Source organism: Phlebotomus papatasi, chromosome 2 (assembly GCF_024763615.1).
Source record: "Phlebotomus papatasi isolate M1 chromosome 2, Ppap_2.1, whole genome shotgun sequence".
In the NCBI taxonomy this organism is placed as follows: Eukaryota; Metazoa; Arthropoda; class Insecta; order Diptera; family Psychodidae; genus Phlebotomus; species Phlebotomus papatasi.
In genome coordinates, this window is record NC_077223.1 from 49,681,261 (window position 1) to 49,694,109 (window position 12,849).

At 34.0% G+C, this 12,849-nt stretch overlaps 2 protein-coding genes across 4 annotated transcripts in view; one reads left to right on the forward strand and one right to left on the reverse strand.

Annotated features, from left to right (window-relative positions):
- Positions 1–3,505, forward strand: part of LOC129801525 (transcription factor collier) — a 47,796-nt gene extending 44,291 nt beyond the window's left edge. For all 3 annotated transcript variants that reach the window (XM_055846690.1, XM_055846691.1, XM_055846692.1), the window contains exon 13: positions 2,641–3,505. In XM_055846690.1, the coding sequence (XP_055702665.1) occupies positions 2,641–2,834 (194 nt within the window). In that variant the 3' untranslated portion in view covers positions 2,835–3,505. The remainder of the gene's footprint in view (positions 1–2,640) is intronic.
- A 4,275-nt stretch (positions 3,506–7,780) lies between these two features.
- On the reverse strand, positions 7,781–8,640 carry LOC129801596 (proteasome subunit beta type-2). The gene is made up of 2 exons (XM_055846818.1): positions 8,437–8,640; positions 7,781–8,373 (listed from the first exon to the last, which is right to left on the reverse strand). The coding sequence occupies exons 1-2, from the start codon at positions 8,525–8,527 to the stop codon at positions 7,859–7,861; spliced, it is 606 nt and encodes a 201-aa protein (XP_055702793.1). The 5' UTR covers positions 8,528–8,640; the 3' UTR covers positions 7,781–7,858.
- Between the last annotated feature and the right edge of the window lie 4,209 nt (positions 8,641–12,849).

Consider the following 12,849-nt stretch of genomic DNA (forward strand, 5'->3'; position numbering starts at 1 on the left):
ATAAACTGAAAAATCTTTTGAAATCTCAAAATGGACAAAATTCATGTTCAACAGGAATTTAATTAAAAAAACAGGGGTAGCAAAATGTACGAAAAAAGCGTTTTAAAGTGTATGAAATGCTGGAACTGGTGACTTAGATGTTATACCTCGATCAATCAAAAGTACTCTCGCATTTACCATTTACTGTTTCATAAACGATTTAGACTGATTTATAAATCACTCAAAAATTCGTCTAAAACTTTAGAAACAATGTAATTGACTTTCAAAAAAAATTACTTATCGGATCATAGCTGAGTTTATTATAGATTCATAACCGATTGGAACCGCTTCAGACTTTTGTAAAATTTCAAGACCTTTCCAATGAGGCTCAAATATTCAATTGAGAAATACGCAATCCAGAGCTTTTCTAACCTTTGACCTTGAAAAGCCATTATTAGGAATGATTCAAAGGTATTTTCATATGGACGAAGTGTTTGCCTAGGTAACCTAAAAACATATCCAAAAATGACATTTTTGGATTTTTTTCAAAACATTATATTTTTTAATTAAATTTGGATTTTTGAGAGAATTGTATACTAAAATAGCGATATTGTCATATTTTAGGCAGGTTCCGGGCAAAATCCCGAAAGTCAATGTCTCGAAAAGCAAAATCCCGAATACCAAAATTCCGAAAGCCCCGATTGGATCGAAATCCAGAATAACCAAAATCCCTAATGCCAAAAATCCCGAAAAGTCAAAATCCCGAAAAGCTAAAATCTTGAACGCCAAAATCCCGAAAAGGTCAAAATCCCGAACGCCAAAATCCAGAAAGCCAAAATTCCGAAAAACCAAAATCCTGAAAGTCAAAATCCCGAAAGCCAAAATCCCGAGAAGCCAAAATCCCAAAAAGCCAAAATCCCGAAAAACCAAAATCTCGGAAGCCAAAATCACAAAAAACCAAAATCCCGAATAGGCCAAAATTTCGAAAGCCAAAAACCCGAAATGCCAAAATATTGGACGCCAAAATACCAAAAAGGTCAAAACCCCGAACGCCACAATCCAGAAGGTAAAAAATTCCGAAAATCCAAAATCCCAAAAGTCAAAATCCCGAAAAGCCAAAAGCCCGAATTCTTAAAAGTGTCATAGCTACTCCCACGATTGCACCCGCGCTTGCTGGAGGCAAAGGGAAATTTTCTGTTTAGAAAATTATTCTACACATTATCCTCCATATAATTTTCATCCGTTTCAAGATTTTGAACATTCGGAATTTTGACGATCGGGATTTTGGCTTTTCGGGATTTTGGCCTTTGGGATTTTAACATTCAGGATTTTGTCTTTTCACAACTTTGGCTTTCGGGATTTTGGTTTTTCGGGATTTGGCTTTCGGGATTTCGACCCATTTGGGATTTTTCTTTTCTGGATTTTGGTGTTCGGAAATTTGGCTTTTCGTGAGTTTGGCTTTCGAGATTTTGACTTTTCTGGATTTTGACCCATAATAGAATAAGTTGTGATCAAGACAAAAGAAAATCCACAGTTCGAATACGACTTTAACTCATCAGCAAAGAGGAAAGATTTAGTTTTTTGACGTCAGATGAATATAGGGGAAAGTACTCCGCCTTCGAACGTTCATGCCTTCGAATAATGTGAATTTTCTTTAAGTTTTCCTAAGAAACTTAAACATTTGTATTAAATATTAGTTAGCTTATTATCAATTATTGATAATTATGTAACGATCATGTGGAAATCTCTTAGGAAAAGTAAAAGAAATTCACATTATTCGAAGGCATGAACGTTCGAAGGGAGAGTACTTTCCCTACTGTGAAAAATTTAATCAGCGAAAATTAAGTATTTTTTCCAAAAATATCTTCAAAAATCAGGTCCAGACGGTAGAATTTTTAAAATTTTGAAATGAAAAATTTCAGATAGTTGATATGTTGTACTTTTGTATGCCTAAGAGCTTGAAATCAATACAGTACACGACTCCGATAGAGTAAACCCCTCAAAATTTTAAACACCGTGAAAAAATGTGTAAAATTTGGGTTTTATTGTCAAACTTTTAAACTACTTTTGTTAAGTAAGAAACTGAGACAATTTTTAACGTCAATAATAGTAACTTCATTAATTAATAACTTAAAATATTGCAGATATATTAGAATCAAATGTGTTGACTCTATCGGAGTCGTACTGTATCTTTTGATATGTTGAAAAACGATATAAAGAAAATATGCTGTTTTTTTTAGTTTTCCTGACCCAAGTAACCCCTTAAGATTTCAACATTTTTTCCCTTTTTTATTTGAAATCCTTCGAATTTTGGATGTTTAACGATGTTTAAGAAAGCTAATTGTGGTTAAATTTTGAAATTTTCGATTTTATCTAATTTTATTTGCCAGGATTCCGTACGACTCCACCCCCTCCAACTCTTAAAATATTTTATGAACGTTTTTTTTTCAGATAATTATTCCTTATCAAAAATTGTATATTTCATTTTTCAATTCACACATAGACCTATTCATTATTTTTAAAATGAAAAATAATTATATATTAAAGAAAATTTCAAAACACGAGACGCGTTTAACTATTTATTTTTCCTTTTTTTTTTTGCATTTCCCAAGAATCCGCCGCGGGGCATAAAAATGAACATTTATGAGATTCCAATTACAGATGAATACCAAAGAGGTCAGAGTGTGAGTCCACGGACAGGCTTCTGTAGTAACTCATCTACACCCCATTCCACGGGTGGCGGTGGCGGAAGCTCATATAGCGGAACCGGAAACGGATACGTTCACGCCAGTAATATGAGCAATTTGCCCTCTTCATCACCACCGAGTGTTTTTGGCGCAACGTCCAACGTTTGAGCGCATTACCTCTATTCTCTGAAGAAGGCGCATGGGAGTTAAACAAAAAAAAACAGCAGTAAAAGACCCACACTGGATAAAATCATTGACAAAACTATTGTGTAATATTGTAATAATTGTTATAGAAAATATGAATTGAAAAAAATGATGATAATTGATAATCCTATTTTAGTTTCTGTTAGAAAATCTCTTTTTAACCGTCAAAACTTATTATCCTAAATGTAAAATGTAATTAATTGTCATTCGCAGCATTTTTAAAGAGCACACAGTCCTTTGATTTGTCGCCCAAAAAAAAAAGAAACAAAAAATGGAAATCATGATGATAACGACCGATAAAAAATTATTCAAATTATTACTATATTGTTATATTGGATTTATAAATAACTATTGAATGATAGACTATGTAAAAGTCACTAATAAAAAAAACATATCGACATAAACGTATACGCAAAAGGCGAAATCCAAATTAATTGAAAATGGAAACATGCAAATAAATTCAATTAAAAATGAAAGTAACTTCAAAATATTACTAAAATTCTTACACAAAAAAATACGGAGACATCTCTTAAAAGGGATATACCGTTAATCTTCACATAAAAGGTAAAAAGCAAGTGTTTAAAAAAATCAAATGAGAATCTTTTAATAAATAAAAAAAACTTATCATTCAGATATTAATTGTTTTTCACTTGGACATTTTTTCGTCAGAATTTCGAGTGTTGATTCAGGTTTGTATATCATAGGTGCAATAAATTTGATTTACTAAATTTGCAACAGATAAAGGAGCTTCAGTATTAGGGCCCAAATAGATTCAGGCTGATTCTCGAGAATATTTAACATTTAAAATTTGGCAGCAAAAATTAATTCCAAACTCATACACTGAGAGTTAGAAGGATCATCAATGGGTTACTCATTGAGAAAACCTTGTCAATTGTCCCAAGAGAAACACAATTTGAGAAACCCAATTTTTGCATCGCGAAACCCAGGAAACCAGAAATCCTTGTCAGAATAAATGGGAACGAGTTACCCCTTGAGGATCATTAATTAGAGATCCTTACCATTACCATAAATTTCCTTTACTTAATTCTCTATTGTCAAATTTTACAGGCTAAAGGCCCAAATAGACTCAGGCTGATCCTCAAGAATATTTATCCTTTAAAATTTGACAGTAAAAAGTTATCCCAAACTGTCATACACTGAGGGCTTAGGATCATCGTTTAGAAGTCCTTTGCATAAATTTCCTTTACCTAATCCTTTACTGTCAAATTTTACAGGCTAAATATTCTCGAGGATCAGCCTGAGTCTATTTAGGCCCTAACTGTTCTCGGAAATCAGTCAGAGTCTATTTGGGTCCTTAGGGACGGCTAGTAATTTTTGTCTTGTCTTTAATCAGATAGCAAACACGTTGTATGTTTTTGGATTTCTTTTTAGTTATTTATTTTTGTGAACCTTTTCTATTTTACAAAGGTCTTTTCGGCATCTTATGTTGTTCAAAATAAGTTTCAAGCAAAGCTAACTTCGCATCTTGAAGCAACCTTATATCGGCTCCATTGTATCCTAGAGATACTAGGCTATCCCATAATGACAACTTTCCAGGAAAATCATTTGAAGTTAGGGGACACTGGGGCCAAACTTGTCAAAACGCGAGCTCTGAGAAAACTTAAAAGTTCTATAATGAGCATATTCTTATAGGAAATTTACTGCTCTACAACATTCCAGAAGACAATTTTCCTCTATCTCGAAAGAAATGTGATTTTCGAATCATTTTCTAAAAGTCGATTTTGTGGAAATTCTCAAAATTGCTGGGGCAAATTTTGTCAGTCTTCGGATAATTTGTGACGTTTTACTCTCGTAAACGTTGAAAATATCAAATAGACATATTAGGTGAGATTCTTAATAATCTCACATACTATCCTACCAAAATTTCATGTCGTCCGATCGAGCTCAAACTTTGCCAAAACGTGTTTCGCCACTTCCTGATCACGAATATATATGTGGCTATTTTACGTTCCCGGCCGGCCGCTCTTTGGAGCTTAATAGCTCCTAAACTAAAAGAGATATCGACTTGCGGTTTTCGGCAGAGGTTATATATCGAGTGAATATTGCAACTGGGTGCATTGACCCCCCCACTCCCCACCCCTCCTTCCGCCATTTTGAATACCCCCCTTTTTTGTTTTCTCAATAGCTCTGCCCCTATGGCATCGATCAGGCTCAAATTTTAGTATGTTATAGCTGGACCTTAGGGCTTTCCATCAATACCAAACTTAAGGTCCCCCGACCCCCCTGACCCAAGCTATAAAGGTCCAAAAAAATTCTTAAAATGGCCATAACTCCTGTTCTAATTGTCAGAATTTAAAAAGTGAGTGCATTTTGGAAAGCTCTCGTGAAACGCCACTTCCCTTTTTAACATCAAAAGTTCATAAAACTACCGCTAGGGGCGCTATTATTAAATAGAAAAATTTTCTATATTAAATAACTCAAAAATTCCTTTGTGCATCGGACTGAATTTTTAGTATGTTGTAGCCGCTGATTATACCTATCGAACAAAAAAAACCTTAAGTCGATCCATAACCCTGACCCGAGCTATAAGGGGTCAAAGTTCGAATATTGACCGGCCTCTATCTCTGGTTCTAATTAACATTTTGCGCTCAATTTTGGATTTTTGGTTTCGTCTCTATGAGCACTTTCAGATGGATGTTCAAAAAGTCACCACAGGTGGCGCTGCGATAGCGTCAAAATTCATCAAAATTCAAACTAATTTTTCTCAAAAACGCCATTGTGCAAGTTAATACAATTTTAGAGTGTTGTAGTCTAGTCTAGGGCGTTTCCAAAATGGGGCGTAAGTGCGCTGTGGTTATAATAGAACCGGAGATATGAAGGGTCAAAGTTCACGAAATTAAAAAAATCATATCTCCGGTTCTATTTGACCGATTTTGATGAGTGAGAGCTTAAACAAAAGATCTCCTCAAATGCTACAACTTTCTAGAACATTTAAACTTCGTGGATCCAACACCAGGGGCGCCATAGTCGAAAAACCAATTTCAATATCACATAACCTCAATTATTTCGATGTCACTGAACCAATTTTGATGATTACTTCGACATAATTGTAGAGGACATTTGTGTCTACATTTCGTCCATACATCATTTTCCCGTCAGACTACGCTATCTCTCCGATTTTGCCGTTTAAGCGTGAAAAAATTGACTTCCCATAATAACGTTTTGATACCACTCAGATGCCAATTTGACTGCTTCTACTCGACCAAGACACTTAAAATAGGGTTTTAAATGGAAAGTCCCACAAAATACAACAATTCTTTGATATAGTTGAAGTTCATCAAATGAACACTTGGGGCCCTTGGGGCGCTCTGGTCGAAAAAACGAGTTCAGAAACAAACAACCTCGAATCAAAAGCCGAGATGATTAATCGATGAAATCATGTTCTACGGCAAAATTATAGAGAACATTCTGGTCTACATTTCACCGATATATCACTTTTCTGTCAGTTCATCCAAATCCTTGATATTTTGGTTTAAAAACAAAATTTGTATAATTTCACGAATTTGATTCAAGATAACTGAATGGCGTACCCCAACTTCAGCTCTAAATCGAATTTGCATGCATTCCGAGTTAGTTCACATTAAGAATCTCACCTACATAAGCCAGTTAGGATTATCTGTCCCTTTTAGTCAGGACCGTCAGGACACATTCAGCGAAAACAGAAAGTGAATAAAAATTAATCTCAGAAACAAACCACAGGGGGACATTTTCCGCGACTTATCGCTGCATAACTCGACGATTAGGTTATCGACAGCATCAATGAGAAATTTTCTAAAGATAGTCAGGAAAATTAATTATTTTACCTCTAATTTTTGACCCCCTTGTCTTAAAAGGGTTAATCTAATTAAATTAAATTCTAAATAAAAAAAATTAAAGGTCAAACTGCGATTGATTGATATCCTCATTTCCGAATGACATCCTTGACAAATTGTACTAAAGACAAGGAATTACAAAAAAAAAGCAATTGGATGTTTTAATTAAAATTTAACAACTCACGTGAGCTCCAAAACTATTTCAACAAGAGAAAATTTCACATAAATTCCCCCCAATTTATGATGTAGCTTTTAATTAAAATCATTTGCAATTACACGAAACTGACTGTGACAATATTTTTTTCTCCTTCGAGTAATTATTTTGGACATAACTAGGAGGATGTTTGAGAAAATTATGCAAATTTATTCAATTAAGCATGAAACATTTCCCAAAGTTACGAGAAACATGATTTTTCTCTAAATGGCGGGCAAAAAAATCTTAAATTAGGTTCCAACTTCTCAGTTTTTTTTTGTATATTATTAGCATCTTGGAATTCTGACCTCAGTCTTGGCATTTAATTTCCACAAAGTCCATCAATCTTGCAGACTGGAAGGAAACGGGTAGATTTTATGATGAATGGACGTAGTGCGGGTTTTTTTTCACGCGAAATCTCATTTCTTGTGGCTTTCCCAATCATTCTTCTTTTTTTTCTGCTTTTGGTCCTTCCTTCGTTTCAATCACGTGAATGTCCTTCTCAAGCTGAATTTAAAGAAGAGCCAGGAACACATAAAACACAAAGAGGGAGAAAAAAACGAGGAACAAGTGCAGAATGATAATGTCCGGACGAGTAAGAAGTATTTCCAAGTGGAAATAAATCATTATTCTAGACGTTTTTTTCTGTCTCTAGGGAATTTAAAGTTTCCCTCATCCAGAAAAAATTAATTTTCTCCATCCAGCACAGAGCCTATTGTATTCCTCCTATTCTTTTTGCAGAAATAAATGTGCAGAGAATTGAACAAATTAAATTTTCCTTGTGATAGACTTTCTTGAGGATAGGATTTTCAGAAAAAACTATGAACGGATATTTCTAAGACTAACTGTTTCTTCTTTTTCCAAGAGATTAAGAAATATGTAACTTTTATTTACTGAAATTGTTTATTTTAATTGATAAAAAAGACCATTTATCTGAGAGGTATTTACCTTGAGTATCCCTCCTAGGCTGCTGGACTTTTCGATGTAATATTCTCAAGATATTTCATGCCATTTTTGTCCACTACGGCCACATTAAAGGTGCTTAGATTGATGATAAGTCTCTTCTGGATCTCCGCAACGCATTTCTTGAGGATCTCATAGGCATCATCTTGGGAAATATTGGAGTTGTAGTATCTGTCAAAGATACTGGCACAGAACATTCCTCCATATCCATGTCCAGCATAATTCACAGACTTGGCATTGGCCAGATAGTCAATGTAGTGCAATTCAGATCCCTCCTTTTCATCATATCCTGCCACCAGGAGGTTCACAAAGTACGGTGATCGTGACCTGAGGCAATCTGCAAGATTCTTTCTGGTAAAATGAGCAGCGGCTTTCGGTCCCAATTCATATCCATTTCTCATTTTATACAGAGCAATATTCTTTCCAATGTACTCGGTGAACTGAACAGTGTCTCCTGATTCTCCAGTCGTTGCCATCATCAGATTATCGGAGATTTTGCTGATTTTATTCTCATCTGAAAGAAAACATGGTAATATCCATAACAATTCCCGGGGAAGATCTCTCTCGGAAAACTTACCTTCTTTCAGCAGAATTATCGAATGGGCATGACTGCAATCAGCAGCAATCATCACAAAATCCTTTCCCTTCAGTCCAATTATTGTCTCCATTTCTAATTTCTGGAGAATTTCTTGAGAAACAAATAAGAAAAGCTAGCAAAACGCACAAAAATGCAAGTAACGATTGAGGTTAGGGTTTTTGGTTGACAAACACAGGGTGATTCAAAAATGTGAAGTGCTAGAAAAGCTAGAGCTAGAAAACATACAAAGACTGCATTATCGACGTCCGTTAATTTTGACCAAAATTTTTCTTCAAAATACAACAAAACTGTTAAAAATATTAAAAAACATTCTTTTCACTCCCCCAAAAGTCACAATTCCAAAACGTAACATTTAATTATTCCAAAAACAATAAACTGAATAAATATTAATACAATTTTGATATCTTTCTAGAAAACAACAAATACAGTGGGACCTCGATAGAGTCAACCCCCAATAGAGATCAATCTCCAATACACTGGATCCCGGCATTATGCACCTGACGAGATTAAGGGAAAGCGCGCTACCTTCGGACGACTCAAACTTCGGACAATTCATTTTTTTCTCTATGTTCCCATATTTCACCCATAACTTTTTTCTAAAAATGTGAGGCTATTAAAATTTAATATTATATAATAGACCAAATTCATTAATAAGACATTGAAAAAAAAATGATTTGTGCGAAGCATAAATCGTCCGAAGGTAGCACGCTTTCCCCTATTCACATACAATTATGCAAGTTTGACTATTTTGGGAGTCAATGGAAATGGAGTCAATTTATGAAAACATGTTTGAAATACGCCTAAATGTATACTATTTGGTGTCGCGGAAAATTTAAAGACACTGCTTATTTTTCAGTAAAAAACTTTAATTTCCTTTATTAGGGTAAAAATTTTAAATACAGTAGAGTCTCGCTATAGTCCATATTTGGTTTCAAATTTGACACTTGGGTCGCACTATAGTCAACGTATTTTTTTAAAATTATCAACGATTTTTAGTATTGAAATTGCTCGACGGCTTCCACTTTCTTTGCGACTGTGGTACTTGTCCTTGCTCTCTTCATTGTGGATCACAATTATCACAACTACTCAATAAAGTTTGCCAAAAATATTAAAATAATTATGCATGTCGCATACTAAAAAAACATAACCTAACTTAAAATCAGTGTTTTGAAATCAACGGTCGATAAATTGTGGACTATAGAGCGATGGCCTATGGCGAGACTCTACTGTATTCTAACAGTTTATTGAAGAACTCTAGCCAAAGAGTACTGTTTGTTGATGAATTTCTTTTAAAAAGATGAATCTTTTTGCTCTGACCACTTTTACTTTGGTCAAGGATTTTTCTAACCTCATCTAAAATCCTTTTACCGTGTGAACAGAGGGAATTCCCACGAGCACGTAAATTTGCTAGCGCCATCTGCAAAAGTGCAAGAAACTGCTCGAACGCGTTCAAATATTTTGAATTTCAAATGATGATTTTCCGTGATCAAATGATATTCCAGGAGTTTTACATCATAATAAGGTCAATAATTCAATAAATAATACAAATTACCGAGAATATAAATGAAATTGGACACAAAACATTAAAAAAAAAAATTAAAAGTCGTAGGATGCAAATTCACCTTAAGCAATATTGGCCATTTTTCAGCATATTTTGATGTTCTTTATAATATTCTCGACATTTTTTCACAAGAAGTTATTTGATTTATTACCTTTATAGATTACTTTAGATATCAAATTTTGAGTCAAACCGCAAGTTGAGAACTTTATCTAACTCACTGTGCGAGAATTTTATTTTCATTATTGATTAAAATATTAATTTTCTGTCTTAAAAGTGAAGGTGTGAAATTTTAAAACCATGTTTCTCCATTCGGCCGGCTAATATTATAGTTCCTCTTTCTTTGTTTTCTGCTAGACGACGATTGAATCTTGTGTTTACCATTGAGTGTTTTGCGCACACGGAATCTTCAAAAGTGAGTATATTTTTCTTAATTTCTACTAATAAAGTACTTGATGTGCATAATAAAGAGAAAGTATACCTGCAGAATCGGTTACTACTCTTTAATGATCTGCAAGATTTCTAATTTCTGTGCGCTTTTCAGAAGAAAATAGGTGAATGTAGTGTAGTATATAACCTCCAATTTTTTCTGAAGAAATATAGTTAACTATGACCAGAGTGGTTTCAACTTCGTCCAATTTCGTGGATTTGGGAGCTCAAGAACGACCTCTAAATATAACCCAGTGTTATCGTCTTCTCCAGCACCGTCCAATTTTATTTGTCTTGGAGTCCATGAGGAATCTCAGGACGCTGTATTCTTCTCGCCTTTACTGACTCCGGCCAATTCATTAGATTTAGGAGTTCATGAGCGATCTCATAATGATCTGATTTTCTCGCATTCACCAGCTCAGCGAGCTCAGTTCACACTGTTAACTGAATTTCTTGAATAGCCGAAATAAAAAGAATTTTTCTCTTACAATTTTTTGTTTTCCTAAAATTACTAATCTTATAAGGTTTTTCTTTCTTTCTCATTATTTTTTTTAGCCTGTGAAAAAGTTACGGGCTTTTAAAATTCGAAAAATTGGTGGCGACTAGAGAAACCCCACGTGGCCGAGTAGAGAAACGCTTATATCGAAGTGGCCGAATTGAGAAACACTCCAAATTTTTAAAACATTTTAATTTTTTAGTAATCTAAAATTATTTTATCTCCAAATGAAGTGTACAATCAAATGGACAATGATCTATACTACAGTAGAGTCTTCTAAATTCGAACGCTCGGGGGGTATTTTTGACATTTCTCACCTCCCAAATTCGAACTATATTTTCAAAACTAACGAAATTTGTGTGAGATTAAATTGTACTTTGAATCAAATTTCCGTACTTTCTCGCAAGTCTTAGTGGTAACGTACTTCCTTTTCATTTTATACGATCATAATGTACGTAAACATTCGGGAAGAAGCACATAAATATGATTTTCATTCACCTAGAATACGAACTTTCTAACATAACCTCACAATTGACATTTTGAATCCAAACGTCGTTCGAATTTGAGAGATTCAGATTTGAGAGACTCTACTGTACAACTTAGGGTGAAAATCCGATCAAAAAAATCAAATTAAATGTCCTTTTCTATAAGTTGTTTTTATAAAACCCATCCTTAAGTGGCCGACATACAGCCCCTTACCTTATAATAATTTAGATAAGGAAATACAAAGAATAGTAAGAACTGTCGAAGTTCACTAATAGGAATTATAGGCGGAAACCTTAGAAACTAAATTTTCGGCTATAAAATATTACTTTGAAATAATAAAAATCTTTTTAACGTTCAATTTATTTACAATTGAGTTTTAAAATCTTTTACAGACGTCTTCTTTGGAATGTGTATTTAATTATTATACAAATAATCTTTATATATATCTCTGTTTAGATTAGCTTCGCTGCTTGGTCTACCGAAGATATGCCTATCATTTCCTTCTAATTCTAACACATCACGCTGATCTTTCTTATAAAATTTCGCCTATTATAACAAACATAAAATAAATACCCATTTCTATCAAAATTTCATATTTCAATTGATTTTTTTCGGACTCCAAATGCCTGGAAATAATTACAAGGGAAGTACTCGAGTCATCAAATTCAGAAAAATCTGAGGCTTTGCTCAACTACGCATAAAGGCATCAAATTAAACGTGGTATATTCAAAAAGTGCGAAATCGGGTTAATTTTTTTTTAAAAATTCCCCAAAGTTGAAAATGACACCTTACGCAGTACATAATAAAGAAAATTCGTATGGGACTGCATGCGGCGTTGGCTCAGCGGTAGCGCACCGGGCGTTCAACGGGAGCGCCGCGGGTTCGGTTCGATCCCTGGCTCCTTCTGCTTTTTTTTTCCTTTTAATATCTTTTTTTTTCAATTAAACATTCTATTCTTTATTAAGTAGTATTATTGCAGTGTAAATTGCTTATCTAGAGTGCTGAATTAAAATCCCCAACAAATTTTTAAAAGCGATGAAAGTGCATCCCATAATTTATCAAATAATCAATTTACTAGTAGAAAAATAAAAAAAAAACCTGTATGTACTTACAATCAGCTATCTGAGGATCGTTGTAAATATTATTTAAAGTTTTTATTGAAATTTTATAAAAGATTAGAAAGGTCGAAGACCCAAACCAATTTTTTGGAAAAATTCATTTGGAAACCTGCACTCACTGATTGTGAAAGTATATCTTTCATTCGATGTGCACATTGTGATTGCATTCTCTGTTTTAATCATTTCTTTACTGAAATCCATATTCACTAATTAGTTTAAAAAAAAAACTAATTCGTGTATTGTTAGTAAACTGTATCGAGGTCCCACTGTATTTAGCATAATTTTGCTCAATCTTTGATATTGGT